At 38.5% G+C, this 20,291-nt stretch overlaps 1 protein-coding gene across 4 annotated transcripts in view; it reads left to right on the forward strand.

Annotated features, from left to right (window-relative positions):
• ZSWIM6 (zinc finger SWIM-type containing 6) overlaps nucleotides 1-20,291 on the forward strand; it is a 175,219-nt gene that overhangs the window by 151,989 nt on the left and 2,939 nt on the right. For 3 of the 4 annotated variants that reach the window (XM_032472799.1, XM_032472800.1, XM_032472802.1), the window contains 8 exons: nucleotides 4,173-4,349; nucleotides 4,625-4,771; nucleotides 7,764-7,910; nucleotides 9,003-9,263; nucleotides 12,943-13,078; nucleotides 15,989-16,146; nucleotides 16,772-16,935; nucleotides 18,806-18,887. In XM_032472799.1, coding sequence (XP_032328690.1) covers nucleotides 4,173-4,349; nucleotides 4,625-4,771; nucleotides 7,764-7,910; nucleotides 9,003-9,263; nucleotides 12,943-13,078; nucleotides 15,989-16,146; nucleotides 16,772-16,935; nucleotides 18,806-18,887 — 1,272 coding nt within the window. The remainder of the gene's footprint in view (nucleotides 1-4,172; nucleotides 4,350-4,624; nucleotides 4,772-7,763; nucleotides 7,911-9,002; nucleotides 9,264-12,942; nucleotides 13,079-15,988; nucleotides 16,147-16,771; nucleotides 16,936-18,805; nucleotides 18,888-20,291) is intronic. The other variant, XM_032472801.1, reaches the window with a different exon arrangement.

Genomic DNA, 20,291 nt, shown 5'->3' on the forward strand with positions numbered 1-20,291 from the left:
TTTTACCAGAGACCTTTCTATACTTTTTTTCATATTCTCAGAGTACAGATGGATATACTACTTACGTGTACCAGTATATGTTAAAATCAACTGTTAAGTATTTCTTTTGAATATTTTTTTAAAAATCATGGAGTAGAGGGGTAATACATTACTTTATAAAGCAAAATATTGAGAGGCTTGAGGAGCTGTGTGTTTTTATATCTGTTGGTCAGTTCATATTTGGGCTACTGTGTAATCAGTTAAAAATTCTTAGTTTTAGAATGTAGCAAATAAACATTTTATGACTGGGCTGGTGCTGGCATTTGGACCAGGAACATTCTTTATTGTGAAGGACTGTCTAGCATACTTGTTCCCACATACTGTAGGCTCATAGTGCCTTCCAGTCTTTGGGTACAACCAAGAAATGCTCCGAGACATTTCCAGATGTCTTCTTAAAAACCTCTGTCTCATTTCTAGCTTTTTTTTTTTCCTTCAGCTTGTCCTTCTCTAATGAACCTACCCATTTAGCACAAGTCTGTCTCATCTTAAAAATTTTTTTCCTTGCCCCCATTTTTCCAACTAGCTGCTGCAGAATTTTATCCTCTTTCAGAACCAAATTCTTAAAGTAGTTAACTCTTGCAAATAAAAATTTCATTCAGTAATTACATCACTATTTTTGTGTGATTTTGTGCTGCTGCCCTCTATTTGAGAAAATTTGAAAGACTTTAAAGTTATGACAGATGCACAGTTGGAGTTAAATGACATCAGAAGGATTCAGGAATCAAGACTGTGATTCTGTACATGCTGGCCCCATCTGGAGTTGGTACTCCTAAAAAGAGCTGGACGATGTGCTGAGTATGAAGGTGTGATGTTAGCGTAGTGTTTTCAGTCTCTACAAAGAAAGAAAATGATATGTATTACTCCATAGGGACTTGTCCAATCAAAAAGAAGTTTCAGGGCTTGGGAAAGATGATTGTCTGGCTCTGCTTTGTCTGGAGATACTTGCCTTGGGAATTTAATATTTGAGATCTGTCATATCTTTATTGCCCATGATGACTTTATTTAATAACTTCAAAGGAAATAAATCTACCCCTTAAACCTCCAATATTTTTCCAAAGCTCAGAATTTTCAAGTTTAACAATTCAAGATTTATTCTCTTCCATTGCTAGGAAAGTGTATGCTTATATCCACATAGGCAATACCTTTAATTTCTTTTTAACTTCATTATATTTGGAGATTTCTCTGTGTTTCACTCCCTACCTGCTTTTTTGACTACCAGCCTAACATTTTACACTTTACTTTTACTTTCCATTTGGTTACTTCCTCCTTGGTTAAATATTAATATTCCATAGGTCTTAGAAAATCCTTAATAAGTGGTCCAGCCTCCAAATGAAGTAGTTCATTTCATTTATGGTTTGGCCCAGGGGTATGAAGTCAGGGCTAGTTTCTAAGGGCAGCATTTATATCTGTTGTGCCTAAAGGCACCAGGGCTCCTTCTTTAGCGGAACACCCACATCCTCCAGAGGGGCTGTCAGAAGAGACATCCTTACAGAGGGGCTCTGGTGCTTAGCCTGCAGTCAGAGACCTGGGCATACTGGCTGGGGGAGATTCTGTGGTGGCCCGCAAAGCCCAGCAGCCATGCAGCTGGGTGGAGTGTGCGGGTGGCACAGACCCCGGGCAGAATTGCATATGTTTGCACCCTGGAATGTGAAGCACCAATCAGGTCCTGTCTTCACTGAAATTATTTGTTAGAAGTAATTAACAACATTAGAATCCATACCTTTTGAAAGAGTAGTGTGTTTTAAAAATATACTTGTATGAGAGCCTTTTAAATTTTGTTTTGATAAAAGAACTAATAATTTCCACTCTTTCTATTTTTCTGAATTTCCCAAATTTTCTTTATTCAACATGCTTTAGTATTACATTATTAAAACTTTTTACAAAGTTGTATATTTATTATTTTAACAATTTGATTAAGATAATCTGTTTCTCTTTTTTTCCATCTTACTGCAAAAATCAAAAAAAGCCCCACAGAGATCTAAGATTTAAAACTGACCAAATTTTGACACCTAATTAAATCCATTTTTGTTTGTATATCTTTTTAGTCATTGTCTGTGTACATAATTACTTTTTTGTTTCCCATGCTGCTGTAGAGCTTTATATATTACATTTTCATTTAAATATTATCATCTCATTAGTATTTTGTCTTTTTTGTTACAATTGGTTTTACTGGTCTCTTAGAACCAACCATTGTTAAAAGCCTGGTGTGTGTCCTGTACATTTCTCTGTGCTCATACAGTCACATGCAAATGTGAAAATTAATTTCATTAATTTATTTGATTAATAAAAATAAAAATTTTATTTTTTTAATGTACTCATACTCTTGAGCTTGCTTTTATTTTTGATACCACAGTGGGTCATATTGATAGGTAAACTCTCGTCCTTTTAATACATGCATAATACTAAGTTGTTCTTTTAGTCTCCTTTTAGTTTTAAATTGTTTCTATGATCTGAGCTAAACAAATGAAATGACAAAGCCACTTAAAAATACTTGTGTGAGATGTGGACTTTGTAATATTTGATTGATTGACTGTAAGAAGTCACGGAACCAGTTCCTTTTCGGGTAGAGGTACATTTATTCTGCTCTGTAAGAAGCCTTACAAAAGGCCTTAAATGTAGGGTTCACTCTTCCCATTTGCAAAGTGTGCATCTGTCTGCTACTAGCATGGAGTCTGGGCAGGGGCCAGAAGAGGTATGTCAGTATTTATGCCTCTCAAATTATCTGTCATCCATGTGTTTTGATATGTCTGCCATTCAAATACAGATGTCTAAGTGGACCTGAGACAAGCTGAAGTAATGTCGAGACCATTCAAAAAGCCTTTCAGAACAGCTAACATAGCTGAATTTGGAGTGAGGGTACCTGTGTTTTGATCTTGACTGCCAATGCATGGCTGTGTGACCTTGGCAAGTCACTTCTCTCGATTTTCAGTTCCATCAGCAGAATGGAGGAGTTGGACTAGTTGAGTTCTCAGAGCCTTTCTTGATTCAGAGCTTTGATTTTTATGGTTTCCCTTATGTCTGTGCTTAGCCAAAGTGCCAGTGACAGGAAGATGAAACTTATCAACTAAGGAAGCTCCAGATTTTGCTTCTGATTTAGCTAGGCCTCAGAACAGTGAGGGGTGATACTTGAGCTAAGTAAAGCACACATAAAGAAAAATAGTTTATTACCCTGATTTTCAGTTAAGACTCTCTAAGGTCTGTGCCACAGTTGAAGGTAAGTCTAGAGTGGGGACCCAAGGGGTGGGAGTGCAGGTAGAATCTGAGCCATGTTTTCCAGAGGAACTGAATAATCCCAGAAGTTGGGGTAAGAATATCCGTTATTCCCCAAACATTTCTTTTCTCCGTCAGGTCCTGAAACTTGAACCCTCTTCGGAGTGTATGCTTCTGCTCTTTTGTGATGCCCCGGCATACGCTATGCTGGGGACATCACACCAGTCATGGAACCTGCACAGGAGTCAGGAGGCAGCCTATAGGGGCAAGGTAAGTGCGCTGGTTTGTTTTGTAGCTATGTTGTGTGGCTTTGTGAAATGTTAAATATATGCATTTATGCCCTTTGGGATATAAAATGGCATTTAATCATTATATCCCAAGAAGCATAATAGTTTTAATTGTGCAAAACCGCACAATATAGTTAAAAAATACAACCAAAAGCACAACCCTTCTGCACATTTTTAAGGCTGATTGCATCTTCCTGAAAGGTTCCATGGCTGGTGTCTCATCTCTTGCATAGTGTTTGTGAGAGCTGTTGATCCCATCAGGGCAGCCCACCACAGCACCTCAGAAGTGGGGAGCAGTGAGTTTTCATGTGATTTTTGTGCCCAGTGCCTCCTTTGAGTGTATTTGGCATGGAAACTAGACTTGACAGTTCTTTTCGCAGGATGCCTTTAACCTTAGCTTTGATGGCTGCAGAGTGTTTGTGTTTGATAAAACAAGTGAGTGAATGGTGGCTCTTCGGGCTGACCTGCCTCCTAGTACTTAGGACATGAGAGTATTCACCCTTCATCTTTCTGCTTAGGGGGTGCAGGACAATGTGTGTGGGTGTGTTCATGAACATCTGGCCACAGAATGGTATGACTGATTTATTCACGTGTGAATAATAGCTGACACGGCTTTCTGAATTGTGGAAAAAACAGATTCATCGAACAGGCCACATCGGACAGTGTTCACCCGAGCCATCGAGGCATGCGATCTCCACTGGCAGGACAGCCACTTGCAGCACATTATCAGCAGTGACCTGTACACCAACTACTGTTACCATGACGACACTGAAAACTCCCTCTTTGACTCCCACGGGTGGCCCCTCTGGCATGGTAAGTGGCCAAACCGGAAAGGCATTTCCATGACTTACTTCTTTGTTTAGTTTCTATAGCATTATTGGAGTGGGAGGTGGAGAGCTGAAAGATTCAATGGGAGATGAATGAATGCTTGGCAATAGGAGCTGAGTTTTTCATTGAAATCCAAGTTCAGAAATGGTTTCTTGTGTCTTTTTAATAGTATTTTGGGGGGAAAGCATCTTACTATTCAATCCTGTTTCTGTAGATATGTCTGACAGTAGCAACTTTCCCCCCTTCACTTTCTGTTTTAGAACATGTTCCTACAGCCTGTGCACGAGTGGACGCTTTACGTTCTCATGGGTACCCCAGAGAAGCACTGAGACTAGCGATAGCTATTGTTAACACATTGAGACGACAGCAACAGAAAGAGTTGGAAATGTTCCGAACTCAAAAAAAAGGTGAATGTGTGAAGGAGTTTGTTTCCATTGGAATGGGATTCTTGGTGATGATGTCACTAGGTTTTATGCTCTTTGGGGAGAAAGAGCTTTTAAATTTAGAGCCACAGAGATGGCTTTGTTCACCATTCATTTGCAATATCTAATAGCTGATCTGTGAAAAACTTTAGGCGTTTTTCTCCCTCGTTGAGTGTTTTAAGTAAGATTTTTTTTTAAGTTTCTTAGGTCAGTTAATTTTTTAAGGGGGAGAATGTTTTTACTGTTTGGGTTATGTCTGAATTACCTAAAATGCAAGTTAGCCAAATACTTCATTTTGTGGAAGTGCATTGTAATTGCGACAGTAAGGACTTTGGGGGTAGACTGCCTGTGTTTGAATCCTGAGGTCCCAACGGGGACTTGACCTCATCTGTGGAATGAGGACCTATGTCTTCGAGTTACTGAAAAGACTGAACTAGTTAATTCCTGTAAAGCACTGAAGGCAAGGCCTGACATAGTGTGGAAGCACTGTAAAACATTTTAGTTGTAATAATTTGTACATCAGGACATGATATGTATTTAAAGTGATCAAACAGAACTCCTGGATTTTTCAAATTCTGTAAGTAACATTTGATGAGCTGTCAACCGACAGAACACATTTAACTCCTTTTTATCTCAGCTTATTAATCTCTTAAATTTTAAATAAGCATTATTGAGTAACAACAATTGGAAAAGGGTGGTATTACATAGATAAGGCCCTGGTCAGGAAAAAGAAATATGTATGCTTTTTCCAGTTCATCTTTGCACTCCTTTTTCTTCTGTAGGTATAAATCTTATGTTTCTTTGGTAGGTTTATATTATTTTTACTCTGGAATTTTATTTCTTATTCAGGGAGTAGTTTTAGTTGCTGTGGGTTTTTTTGGTTATGTTTTTGTTTTATTCCTTGGGTGATTATATACACACTAGGGTACGGCTGAGAATTATCAGAAGTTATTGCAGTAAGCTGGAGGTTGGAGCAAGTTTTTGTTATAGCTTTTAATGCCCTCTATATTGGAAGTATTATTAATGTTAACTAACGTTATCATTTATATGATGAAAGAAAATTCCAAAGTTACCATTTGAACCAAAGAAGGGGAGCCCAGATGGGATTGGAATGTCATCTCCCTGACAGTCATTACTATGTCCAGTTCTTCATGTTCGTCATATCATCACTGGTTACCAGATGTGTTTGGAAAATATGTTACTTGGCCCTTTGGAAAATTTTTCTGAAATCTCCCTTTCCCTAAACACACAATCTATGGTGAAAGGCATTTACTTCTGAAGAGTCTAAAAGGTATAAAGGATAAAAATACTCAGGCTAAGAGAAAGTGAAGCGTTTTTTTATACTGCAAAAAGAGCTTGCTCATAATAATGATCAGATTCTTAAAATTCATACTGATCTTTTCTAAGAAGAGTTTTTAAAATGAGTTTTAATTAAAATGTAATAACTGAGAATGCAAAGTGTAAAAATGTGGGTTCACGTAGGTAAGTTGGAACACATGTTAAGGTAGACCCCTTAGATTGTTTTTGAGGCTCTCCTAGACTCATTTCTCTTTTGTCCTGCAAGAAGTGAAAACTTTAATTTCAGACTATAGTTTGCTAGCATTACATATCTATACCTGTATCTTTCCCTTTTTTTTTTGTCCATAATCAAAGAATGGGTTTTTTATAACTGTTAAAATTACAAATTGCTATAACAATTATTTGTTACGTGGCTAAGATTTGTAAATGAATGTCTTGTACATTTTCAATATTATTTGGCATGACATGTCAGATTTTTTTAAAAAATGGAGATAGTTGACATTAGTTTCAGGTGTACAGCATAATGATTCCACATTTATATGTTTTGAAATGATCACCATAAGTCTGTATTATAATAGACTTGTTCCTAAGAGTAATGCTCATGTTTCTTTTTTCCTACTGGTTTTGTGTATGAAAGTCAGTGACAGAAATTGAAGGGAAAGATACCAAGTAATCTCATACCCAGCTTCTATAAATTTTAGTTGTGCTAGGCCATGCTTCATTTTTATGTACTGATAGTTGATAGTCTAAAACAGAAGACTTCTAAAGGAATGTTGGACTTGTGGAATGTCTCCTTAGCTATTTACAAGCCACCTTTTTTCTTGTATAGTTTATACTGTATATCGATTTTATTTTATTTTCCTTTAAGAAGGAGCTACTATTATTTATGTCTTTAGAAGACACCTAGATGTAAAATATTGATTAATTACAGCAATGGAATATATCCTAAAATATCTGCAGCTTTTTTCTCAGCATTCTAACTTAAGAATTTGAAAGTGCGAACATTCTGTGAAGAAAATGAAAAGGATATCTTTCATCCAAATTACGTATTATCTTCTGCTATAGTTCCCATTTGTGGCAAAGGTCTTCTTTTAAATGGCTTACAGATCCATGATAAGAAAGACTTTTATAATGTGATAGGGGAGTAATTTAGTAATATTCATAGGAGAGGTCCATGTCTGAGCCAGGCTGCAGTTGCCCTCCAGACTCCCATTTTAGATGACCTGGGGAGCACTGGCTCTGAGAGTATCTTCTTAATGTAGTTGTTGAGTTATCCAATGATAATTCCAGGGGTACTCCTTCATTCTCTCTAAAGCCACTCCTAGGAGGTGAAGAGAGTTATCCTTGGCTTCTCAGGTGAAAATTTAGAATTCATTTTTCCTCATACAACATAACTTAATAGTGTATGTAATAATGTTAAGCAAGTATCCTGGAGACATGAATTAAATAGGTGTTTGAGAGCTGTCCTGGGAAGTTAGTACCATTTATACTGATTTGCATATGAGCCATTATAACTTAAAATAGTTCACAAGTTGGGGATTTTGTTTTATGTACCTTTGTGTTTTAATTGAAGAGTTATTTTGAACTAAATTTAGTATTGTCAGGATGCTGCTGTTAAATGGTAAAGCCTCTCTTCCCTCTGCTTCTCTCCATGCCTCAATTCCCTTGTCTCACACAGAGCTACCCCATAAAAGCATAACCTCAATAACCAATCTGGAGGGCTGGGTTGGACACCCCCTGGACCCCGTAGGCACTCTTTTCAGCAGTCTTATGGAAGCCTGCCGCATTGATGATGAAAGCTTCCCTGGGTTCTCAGACTTTACAGGTAAAACCATTGACATTTGTCTCATGTGCTTTTTTCCCCTTAATCCTTGAATGGCATTGGTCATTGCTTGGTGTTTTTCTTCAGTTTGTTTTATGAATCCATGCAGTTAACAATGTTTAGCAGTTAGGAAGAGCACAAGGAAATGGGTGCACTCACACTTTTCAGGCAGGCTTCTCTAAACTGGGAAAAGTCTTAGAGTTGACAGTTGGCAGCATGTGTCAAGAACCTAAAAATACTTACTCTCTTCTAGTCAGTGATTGTGCATCTAGGCATTTATCTGCATTTGTGACTATTTTCCAGCATAAAAATATAAAATTAGGATGTGCATCATGTGGGAGGGAAGAAGGAATGTCCCTTTGCTGCTCCCATGGCTGGGTGAGCTTGGAGGGTTATCTGTCTTGCCCCTCCATATTTCCTGTGGTGATTGCCTTCATGGATTATGGGTGACCCACACTCTATCAGGAGGGTGAAAGCTATGACTCTGAATTCACTTTCCTTGGGAGTTTGACAGTTGAAGTTTGTTAAAAATTTCTGATAGAAACAACAGAGTTAGAGAATGCTCCAAGAATCTTTCTCTTATGATACTCGATGACTCTTTGATAACAAAAAGGACCATGAAATTGGGTTACAGATGTTGTGTTCACTACTGTTTTTTATTATAATATACAACATTGTGATAAAAGTATGGAATTTTTTTTAAATGCCTTAAAATGGCATTTTAAAAATTGACTTTTTTAAATGGCTTTAAAAAATTGGCAACTTGTATTCATCACATAATTTTACTCTTACTGAATTAAGAGTTTTTCACTCTTAAGTATTCTTAGTATCTCTTAGATTTATAATGTTCTTTGTTGATTCATTTTTAATGGGAAAAATATTTGTAATATTCTATCCCCCAGAATATACATATTTAGTCATTCTTGGTCATTTTTTAAAAGATACTGGAAAACTATGCACTTTAACCTAAGAAAGGTTTTTTTGGCCTTCTTGGAATTAAGTCAATAATTAGTTTAAGAGTACTGGATAAAATAAATAATTGTACCTATCAGAGTACCTGCAGTAGTTTTTGAACTCTGATTTCCTTTGTGACAGAGAGTTTGGGACAGTGCAAGTCTCTGGAATACCAGCGTCTACCTGCACACAAATTCTTAGAAGAAGGAGAATCCTACTTGACGCTAGCTGTGGAAGTGGCCCTGATAGGGCTGGGACAGCAGCGGATCATGCCTGATGGGCTGTACACCCAAGAGAAGGTTTGCAGGAATGAGGAGCAGCTCATTTCCAAGCTTCAGGAAATTGAATTGGATGACACACTGGTGAAAATTTTTCGCAAGCAAGCAGTCTTCCTATTAGAAGGTATTGTGATAAAGAACTTCTCCACTTGTTTAGCCCATTTTATTTTGGCGCCAAGCTTTCTTATGTTGGGAATACTATTTGAATGTGTTTAATATGGTTGTTATCTTGATCGGTGTGGTCACTGAGTGTCATAGGCATGTTCATTTTCTCAAAAATAGTGTCACTTAATCAAAAAGTACAGAGGTTGAGATGTTTATCATTTGATTTAGGTGGTAATGTAAGATAAGCTGTTAGAAATAAGCCACATTTACATGACCCAAGCTTTGTAAAGGACTGTTTTTATTTAGTCTGTGTTGTTCCTGAGATAAATGCAAGTTTGATATTTAGTGCATTATTGCTGGTGGCCATATTCCTCTTTGCTCGATCAATTAAATGATAAAATGGAAATTGGTTGGCATTCCTCCAACCTGTTGGCTGTTACATGACGTCTGGATTTGAATATATAATTTGCACATGCTAATAAAGGACCAAAGACTGCAGGAGTGAATTTCCATTGCACTGATTATTTCAGAGATTCATTAGGTGTATATTTCATCAAGTTAAAAGTTTCATAGGATTGCTAAGACAAAGTTTAGTTTTTTTTTTTTTCTTTTTATAAGGTCAAGAGCTAAAGGCCTAATAAATTTTATCTGGCATTATTAAAAATAATTTTTTTCTTGGAAAGAATAAGTGTAATTAGTGTGGTAGCTTAATCTTTTACACAGATTTAGGTGATGTCAATTTTTTAAATTGCTTCTGTCTCTCAGGCACATGTGTGTTATTACTGTGAAATTCTCTGTGATAGGCTCATAAAGTATGGTATCTTCATCTTATATTCAGAACAGCTATGTATAGGGAATGGATTTAGAGAAAATAGTATTTCAAAACCTCTTTTATTTGTCCAAAGCTAAAGATCTATATGAAAAAGTATTTTCAAAAAATATATTATACATTTATATGTTTTACAAGTACATCTTAAAGGGAAAATCATCTGAATAACATGCTTAATTTTGGTAAAAATCCCTAAAATTTTTTTGATGCACTCCTGAATTTTTTTTTTTTTTTTTTTTTTTTTGTCTTCTAAAGGTAAAAGCCTGTCTTGGCAAATTTCACGTGATTTGGATTTTTTCATTACTGTTTTAGTCTCCTCGTATAGTTCCTTCTGATAAAAGCAATATCATTTAGCCATGAACTTTTTTTATGCTGGTTCTTAGTAACTCTTGGTAACTGACTTTTGATTTCATTATCCTGAAGGAAAGGAAGAGGATGTGTGTCTTTCAAAGTTGACAGTGTTTGGTATCTATTTATTGCTTACCTTTTTAAATGTCTTAGTGTTCATTATTCATAAATGTTTTTTAACTTTGTCTTAGCCTTCGATTAGTCCACACCTTCCTATTAAATGCTGTAGTGAGAACTGTGCCCCATAAGGAGTGCCTCTGACTCACTCCAGCCTCCTCTCCTTTTCCAACCTGGCTAAGCCCACAGAAGGTGGGTGGTGCAGGACAGGAAGGAGTCCAAGGGGACGCCAAGCCATCTATAAATTCCAAGAGATGAGCACTCCATGACTGAGCTGACTACCCTAGGGCACCACGTTCTTTGTGAAGAAAGAGGAAGCAATAACCTTGTATTGTTGCTGACTGGACACAATATTGGCATATTGGACCAATTAGCATATTGGAAAAGCACTTCTGGGAAACACTGATACCAAATTTCCATTTTTCACTGCTCAGTACCCTGGAATTCAGAGATTACGCTGATAATTAATCCACAAGTTAATTCTGTGATACCTGACTGAATGTCTTGCTTGTTGAGAGGTGTCATTATGTTAATTATATATTCTGGCTTTCCCTGCATAGTACAAAAAGGGAACCTGATGATTTAAGGGAAATATTGAAAGGAAATGGAAGAGAAATGAAGATGGGTAATATTTAAGTTTGCTATAATTATCCTTAATAAAGTAAGAGTTAGTGTCTTAGACTGCTCAGGCTGCCATTAAAAAATGGTACAGACTAGGTGGCTTAAACAACAGTACTTTATTTTTCACAGTCTTGAGACTGAGAAGTCTAAGGTCAAGGTGCTGTTTAATTCAGTTTCTGGGGAGTGTCCTCTTCTGCCTTATAGATGGCTGCCTTCTCCCTGTGCCCTCACAAGACAGACAGAGAGCACTTTCTCAGATGTCTCTTAAAACTCCTGTTAGATCAGGTCAGAGCCCCACCCTATGACCTCATTTAACCTTCGTTACCTCTATAAAGGCCCTGTCTTCAAATACAGTCACAGTGGGGGTTGGGGCTTTACCATATGTATTTGGGGCAAGGGCAGACATTCAGTCTATAATAAGTTAAGTAATTTGGCCTCATTATATGGACTAAAGATAAAACTGTAATGCTATATCAACTGTTGAAGAATATCAGATCACTAAAACATTTTAAAATGTCCTACAAGATAGAAAAAAAGATGAATAGATTTGGTAAAATTAGAAATCTAGGATAGATTTTAGTTTGTCTAGGTAAAAAAATCAGTTGTTTATATGACTTTAAAAGTACTTAAATAAGGAACAATTCAAAAATACTAATCAAAAAACAAAACAACGAAATTGTTAAAACTTGTTAGAATGATCTAAAATATATCATGCTCCTACTCAGTGCCCAGTTCAGTAATTCCTCTCACAATTTTTTCTCAGCTGCATTTCTTGCATTCTAAACTCTTCACCAGGCTGGTTTTTCACATGGAAAACAAATGTATTATGTCCTTTGAGCAGCAGTGTCATGGTTCATAATTCTAGAAATCATGAAACCGATGTTACCCAAAGGTGACATGGAAACTAATTTATTAAACACTTTACAGTAACTAAACCTCAAAGTACCTAAGCGGAAAGTCGTTGAACTAACCACTGTGGTTTCCTTTCAGAGTTTATTTTAAAAGTCGGTATTGCCCTTCTTAGGATAAATTCAGAGCGCGCACAGGGGAAGTCAGCTCTGCCTCTCTGCCTGTCTTAATTTACTAAGAGATGAATTTTGACAGCTTAAATGTAATTTCCCTTTTAAAGTTTGCCTTTTGAAGCCCAAATAGTAGTAACTTTCCAGTTACTTTTTTCTTTAAGTATTAAATGGATAACTATTTTTTTTATTAATCACTAAGAATTAATATCTATTTCTGCTTATTAGAAGCAACAATATTTAAAGTCTTTGTATTGGGATTTGTGGTTCAGAATCTTCCCCATCCCTCCTCCCTGGGGCAGAGCATTCTTTTCTGGAAACCTGGCTTGTCTGTCCCCTTGAGCCTGATCAGATCTTGGACAGGTTCCAAAGTTAAGCTGTAGAGTCATCTGTGCATCTGAAAATCTGGATGCTCAGATATCACACATTGAGAGAGGCTCTTTCTTAAATTCAGTGAGGTCTCATGCTTTTCAGAGGGTTTCTTTCTCTGAAGCGATTATAGTATGAAAAAGCTTCACCCCTTAGCTCTGTGATTCTTCTTTTAGTTGTGGTACAGGGCATCGTTCCTGAAGTGAATTCAATATTGGATACAATATCCTGTAGAATCATTTTTGACCAAGAATTGTATTCCTTTCTACTATGTCACTTAGATTACATTCTTAACTAGATTAGCATTGTTTATGATGTAACTTTACATAAAACTTTTAAAATATACTTTACAATAAGTCTTAGGAACGTAAAATGTGTGTGCTCTTTTCCTGCAGCCGGACCGTATAGCGGTTTAGGTGAAATAATCCATCGGGAGAGCGTTCCAATGCACACATTTGCCAAGTATCTCTTCACCTCTCTCCTACCTCATGATGCTGAACTGGCATACAAAATTGCACTGAGAGCAATGCGGTACGTACTCACAGCCCAGCCGGGCAGAGGCAGCCCAGTTCCCCACTGGGAAGAATGGCTGTTAACTGACTTCTCATTCATTCGTTTCTCATTCATTCGTGTTAGAGGCAGCAGAAAAGCTAAAGAAACTATTTATTCATGCTTTCTGGGTTATGATGGTGGTGGTTTGTTGGCTTGTTTGGCCTTTGTTTTAAAGTAAGGGAAGAATGGTATTCTTGACAGCTGTTACACATATGCTCATGGTGGCTTTATCCTCCTTTTTCTTGAAGCTAGAATTTGGGAATAGAGAACAGTTTCAGGCCAAGTTTAACCACAAGGCAGCAACAGTTGAAATCTTCCAAATAAGTCACTGTTTTGATTTTTGAAAACAGTAGTAAATAATACATATACTTGACTGAATATAATAATCGAGGGAGCCCTTCACACCTGCTGTAATCACACATTCCAGCTGTAGTGTAGGAAGGCTATCTTAGCACCAAAACACCACTGCGCTCAGCTGGAGCGTGGGGCAAGGGGGGCGCTGTGTATAGTGCTGAAGGCTTCACTGTTTGGGGGACTTCCAGGATCTGCTTGTCTCACCTTTGACTGTTTCCATTGCCCTCTCAGTCCCTCCTTTTCAGTAATAACGATTAGAATATGTTGTTCTCTGCCACTGACCTGTTTTCTCCCTTCTTTTTAAAGTCAGTTCACCAAATAGTTATTTTTATCACAGATTTGTTCTAGGTGAATATTTTTTAGTGAACTCAAGATTGTATTTTTTACATCTTATATGTAGCTTCTTAAAGGACCTGAAAGGAATATCCACCTTTGTTAAAATGTGAGCTTTTTCCCTTTTTTCTTTTTTTAAAAATTAACACTTTGCTAAAGTGCAGATTAGACCCTGTTATTGTCACCTAAAGACAAACCATATACAGCCCTAAAAGACTGAAGTGCTGGAGAATAGTTTGACCCCACAGAAGATTTCATCAAAGATCCTATGTCTGCAGCCAGTGCAGTGGATTCAGAAACAAATCCTTACCTGTATGGAGGTAGCTTAAAAATCTCAGAAGGCCTCTTTTTTATGCAGCAATAGTGTGTGTGTGTCTGTGTATTGTGGCTGACATCCTTTAATTTGACTAATTTGACATGCTTTCCTTAGCAACATGAAATCTCATGAACCTATTAGAGAAGCCTTAAAAGTTCTCTTTTATTTTTAAAATACCAAAAAATAAATGAATAACTAACATAACCCAAAGTGCTGCACCGAATTACTTTATACCACTTGGTTTTTATCTTAGAGTACAATTTTATAAGTAAGTTCCTATTCCCATTTTTGGCAGCTGAAATGTAAGTTGTCAGATGAAGACAGACGCTCAGCTCTACACTTCCTCACATCCTAAGGATTCTGCTCCCCTGGTAAAGGGCAGGATGCTAACGCTATGATGCCGCTAGGTGCTACTGCTCCGACTCCTGTAGAGTTTCAGGGTAAAATGGCATAGGGTTTCTCTGTGGTTCTGGCTTATGTGAAGGTATCTGCCAGGTGGGGAGGCTTGCTTTTCTGACACTCAGAACCTCGTTATGTTCGCCCTTCAGAGCTGCCAAGGCAGTTTGTGCGGGGCGGATACTTGCAGGGCACAGGGGAATCGTTTTCCACCTCTTGTCTTCTGCCTGCCACCACGCCCCCAGCCAAAGGACTGCTGTGGAAGGGACGTGCTGGGAACTACTAGAGCATCTCGAGGCAGACAGGGGAACAGGACGGAAAAGAGACAGGGTTCTTACTGGCTTCTTAGTCTCTCTGGAAAGGTGGGGGTGCTGAGGAAGGGCATTTTCAGCAATCATTTCCTCATCTTTCCAGGGATATTGACTATTTCCTCTACAGCATCTCTGGAAAGATCTGCCTGTGAATACAAGGACATTCCGGGCTTTTAAAAAAACTAAATAGCAATCCCACCAAAATCCTTATTACTTAATTGCCACAGTTTAATGCTAGCATCTCTTTGTCCTGAGATAAAAAGAAAAGGCAGTGAGGCATCTGGCTTACCAGAGCAATAACTGCTCTTGGGTGGGGCCCCAAGCTCAGCCTCCCACCCTGACCCTGCTAACTTCTCCAGCTCCCCAGCCCTTATTCCATCGTCCCTAACACTGGTCTTCTTGAGTGAAGGTCAGTGTTTTGATGATTGTAAAGGAATTGTAGTTGTAACCCCTCTACTAATCTCTTCCATGCTTATATCTGAAGAGACCAAGCATGTGCTTCATCTTCAATAATTGTTCTTTATTTGTCAACATATTCTTAAAGACAGATTGAGTGAAATAAGAAATCATGCTGAATTTGTGCAAGACTGTCAGGGGACAAATACTTGGATCATTTGCATTTGTCATCTCTGCTATGACTGGTAGAACATGTTCTAATTACAAATTTCTGAAGCAGTAAGGAACTAACTCCACAGGAAGTATGAATATGTTGAAAGGAAGTCATTTTTGTTTTACTTCCCCTCTTGTTTTAATAAGTTAAGCTTATTTATTGCAGCTATCCACTGATCCCTGACTGTTGTAATCTCAGTCTTAAACATCCACGTCACTATCAAGTTTTTCTTGATTTTTATTTTTTAATGAGTGATAAGTTTCAAACATTTTACAGCAAACTGAATTGTATTTCAAACCTCTCTATTGTTACCCATCTTAATTTCCTTGAATACTGCCACTTTCTGAATGATGCTAGAGAAGAGAAATCTCTTAGGTTTGGGTAATGAGCAGTTAACGAGGTGACTGGCATCCAGACAGCAGGGTATAGCTGTAGCAGCTCTTCCTGCACCAGAGACCTGAACGACCTCTCCCAGCATCTACCCCTCCTCCGGCTTCTCGCCAGTCCCTGTGGCCAAGGTGATGGACAAGTGATAACCAGGAACCACTTGCCTTCTCTTGTCGTTACAGGTTGCTAGTGTTGGAATCTACTGCTCCAACTGGAGACCTCACCCGCCCACACCACATTGCGTCAGTTGTTCCCAACCGGTACCCTCGCTGGTTCACCCTAAGCCACATAGAATCCCAGCAGTGTGAGCTGGCATCCACCATGCTAACTGCAGCCAAAGGTACTGGGTTGTCTGGAGGCCTCATAATTATTTTGTTAGTTTACCTTTTTTTTTCTTTAAAGGGTCACGTTTTCCATCAAATTATCAATAGTCGTGCTAATGTTGTAAGGGATCCTTTTCTTTAGGTGTCTGCTTATGAGGCAAAATAGGTGCTGCTTATTTGAGCCAGCATTTTCCTTATTTAAACTGCATCATTAAACTTGCTGCTGGCAGAGTTCGGTTTTAGTTACCATGCCGTGTAAATGGTGGGTGAGCTCCAGAAGACGATTAAAAAGTTGGGTTACGTTTTTTACTCCTGAAATATTCACCAGAAGTAATTAGGTTGGAACTAGGCAACTAGTTGCTATCTCATATTGGTTCTGGTTCACATGTGATTTTAGTCATTGAGGGTGTGTCTCGGTGTATCTTTTTTGTGAAGCCGAGATTCACAGGTATTGCAGTAACCTTGGGACATTAATTATAACATCTGTGCCACCTGGGAACATTTCAGGTAAATTAACTTGTGCTTTTTGTTTTGTTTCCTTTGTGTGTGTGTGTGTATGTATATGTGTGTGTGTCTGGTTGTATAATTTTTTTTTGCTTTGCCTTGCTTTGCTTTGATTTGTTTTTTTCTTGTTCATGGCAGGTGATGTTCGAAGGCTGGAAACAGTATTAGAATCCATTCAGAAAAACATTCACTCCTCATCCCACATCTTCAAGCTTGCCCAGGATGCATTTAAAATAGCAACTCTCATGGACAGTTTGCCAGACATCACTCTTTTGAAAGTGTCTCTGGAGCTGGGCCTGCAGGTATGTGACTGGTGGTCTTTCTCAGGGCACCAATACCTGCTCAGTAAAGGCACCATTCTCAGGGTTGTTGCTGTTTGTTTGGATTTTTTAGTGCAGGTTCGTGACTCTTTGGCACACATTCTGTCGGACTTTAGGAGAGTACTGTGCATCACAGCCGTGGTCATTCCTGGCTGAACCAGACAGACTGCTGCCCGATGTGCAGGACTGTACAGTTAGAAACCCTATTTGTGTCTTCTGAATTAGAGCCTTAAGATCACCGTTTCTCCTTTAATGAATGAAGAAGAATTATTGCTAGTGAGAGATTTAAATAAAGCTCTCATGTGTAATAAAGATTCAGTTATTAGGGTTAAATTTTTAGAGAAAGTATGGATTTTTATTGATGTTTGCATTTTCATAATAGCTGGATAGTTCTAGCTTCTTTTTATAACCCTGGGAAAATTAGGTGAAGGGAGAGGGCCTGGGCCAGGGTCCAATTTCAGCTTCAGCAGGCCTGCTTAGACACAGGACCCAGGACATTTTGACTTAGTCCTTGTAAGTGTCTAAAAAGATTTCTTTATAAACCAGGAGCTGTAAAGTTTATATTTCTACTTTTCTCAGTAAATCTCTGTTAACATTTGTGATCCACATCCCACCCTTTTAAAAAGCAGTGAAAGAAACTGTTATCTTCTAATTGCCTACAGTATGGGGACTAGAAAGCCCCAGTTAGATGATTCATATGGTTTTCTAGTTATGGATTCTCTTTATAGTGATTAATAAGGTTAAAGAACTGGATTTCAGGAATATGCACTTCCCACATGGAATACTGTACAAGCTGAGGGTATGGGAGACTGCATTTAAGCTATACAATGACATTTTGGAAGTTTCTTTTAAAAAATAAATTCTTGGTGGGGAGGATATAGCTCAGTGGTAAAAGTGTATGCCTAGCATGCACAAGGTCCTGGGTTCAATCCCCAGTATCTCCATTCAAAGAATAAATGAACAAACCTAATTAACCACCCCCCCCCCCAAATTCTTATTTGGCTTATTTTTGTTATCATCATTTCCCTTTTAAAAGTATGATGTAGAAAGAGCCATTAACACAAGCTTTCTGGTTATATGGAATTCTGGCAGATTTTTTTTTTTTTTTTTTTGATAAATGCAAGATTACTGAGAGCTTACTCCCTGCCTCATTCTTTCTGGAACCCAGGAAGGAGCCCTACATGTAGGGCCTTTCCAAGGCTTCAGGACTGTTAAGTCCCTAGCTGTTTTGAATCTTAAAGAATGAAGAAAGCAAGAAGAGATGGTTAATTTTATCTTGGAATCTCTTATTAGAAAGTGACAAACAAAATCACATCACTAATGATGCCAAAGGTGAATTCTTTCCATAGAGTTGAGGTTGTCATCATAATCTCTGGGAAGGAGCAACCAAAGCCTGAAGGAATGACTAAAACAATTGTGTTTAATTGTTTTTAAATACCTCTTTGCCAACTGAGGGTTCCTAGGCAGAATTAATCATGAGATGCCTCAGGTATTTAGACTGTTAAAGCTGGGGAGGAGAAGAGGGCAGGGACTGTGCTTCATGTGCCAGTCTAGCCCTCTGCTTTTACAGATGGGAGCAGTGGCACACTGACTGCCTTGCCCAGGATGCCGCATCTGGGGAGTCAGCCCACCCAGGGCAGAACAAGACCTCCTGCCCCCCAGGCTGGGGCAAGGCCAGCCAGGGAGCAGTGGACAAATCCAAATTCATATTCAGAGCTTTGCTCCAGATAAGGCTGTCCCTCCTCCTGGTAGTAGAGAGTGCCCACTACTTCATTCCTTGGAATGAATTGGGTTTTTTTTTCCATTGATATAGGATAATCTTCCAAAACATCTTGTTATCCTGTCTTCACAGGTGATGCGAATGACACTGTCAACCTTAAATTGGCGACGGCGGGAGATGGTGAGGTGGCTGGTAACGTGTGCTACAGAAGTGGGTAGGTACAGTCTGGAGGGCTTTTCCGGGGGACTCATCGCCAGATTTGTCATTTCCAGATACACAAGGAACACCTTCACTCTTTGACCCTGACTTTGCCAAGGCTCCTGCCCTTCTAGCAACCTACAGGGGCTCTTTTCCCCCAACCCTCACCTGCAGCCTCAGTAATATACACTTGCATTGTTCCTCTCACATTTGTGGGGCTCCAACCCCTTACTTAAAATGGACTACGTCATGGAGTAAATAATTTTTATTCAGTTGTTCTGTCATTCTTAAGGTGCTTTTAGTAACTTTTTGTGATAATCAAGTTTATGGTTTTATATTAAAGGGTGCCAGAGTGACTCTCTGGTAGGTTAGAAACCATCTTTGAAAGTAACTTGAGACTGTGGTTTAGTGGGTCAGTACACTTTAATGAAAATTATGTAAAGTTACCTGGTTGCACTGAGTTTTTTCTTCATCTTCTGAGGGCATTCATCATGGTATCCAGTAGAGAAACGGCCACTGGGTGTGGTTTAGGTGAGGTTTCAGATGTGGGAGAGTTTTTCGTAGCCATAAGATCCCCTGGTTGCCCTTAGGTGTAATTTGTGAGACCCTTCAGCCAACTGTTTCCTCTCTGCAGCAGTATGTTAGAAAAAACGAGAATGCCAGGACAAATGAAATGATGGCTGTTTAAAGTAAATGTTAGTTAAACTGTCGTCTTCCTATTTGCATCAGAAAAGGATACACACCACTTGCTGAGAAGACGCTGCCACCTCAGTGTGTAGATAACTGACACAGCAGATACTGTAAAAGCATTCTTGTTAGTTTTCTTTTCTTATTCTGTAATGGTTTGTTATTCTGGAAAAACGGAAATTGGTCTCACTATGAAAATTATGTTTAGATTATTGAGGTGATGCTTTAGTGAAGCAATACAAAGATAATACCACTTCAAAAACTGCCACCCAGCTCCCTACTCCTGCACCAACACATAGGCTGAATTTCTCTGTGATTTAGTAGCTTCTCTTTAAATGCTCACATTTAGGATTTTCCTACAGCTGAAGCATATTAGGTCAGTGTACTTAAAATGGTTAAAGACCTTGCCAGCCTTTTCCAACATCTGAGTCATCTGTATGTCTGCTTCTGTTGACTTTTTTCTCTTGATTATAGGTCACATTTTCCTGCTTCTTTGTGTGTTTTATCATTTTGCATTGTTTGTACTTTAAACTTACACACACACTGCATAAAAACTCCCTGTTTTGGCAAGGGTGGTAGTTTCTCTGACTCAGATTCTGTAGTGGGTAACTGACGGGAGGCCCCAGTGAACTAGAACTCATTAGCAAAAAGCCATTGTCTGAAATGGCAGGCAAGCAGCGGCACAGTGCAAATCCCAGCTACCGAGAGGATTAGTTCTTTATTGCAGGAAGTT

Source organism: Camelus ferus, chromosome 3, assembly GCF_009834535.1.
Source record: "Camelus ferus isolate YT-003-E chromosome 3, BCGSAC_Cfer_1.0, whole genome shotgun sequence".
Classification (NCBI taxonomy): Eukaryota; Metazoa; Chordata; class Mammalia; order Artiodactyla; family Camelidae; genus Camelus; species Camelus ferus.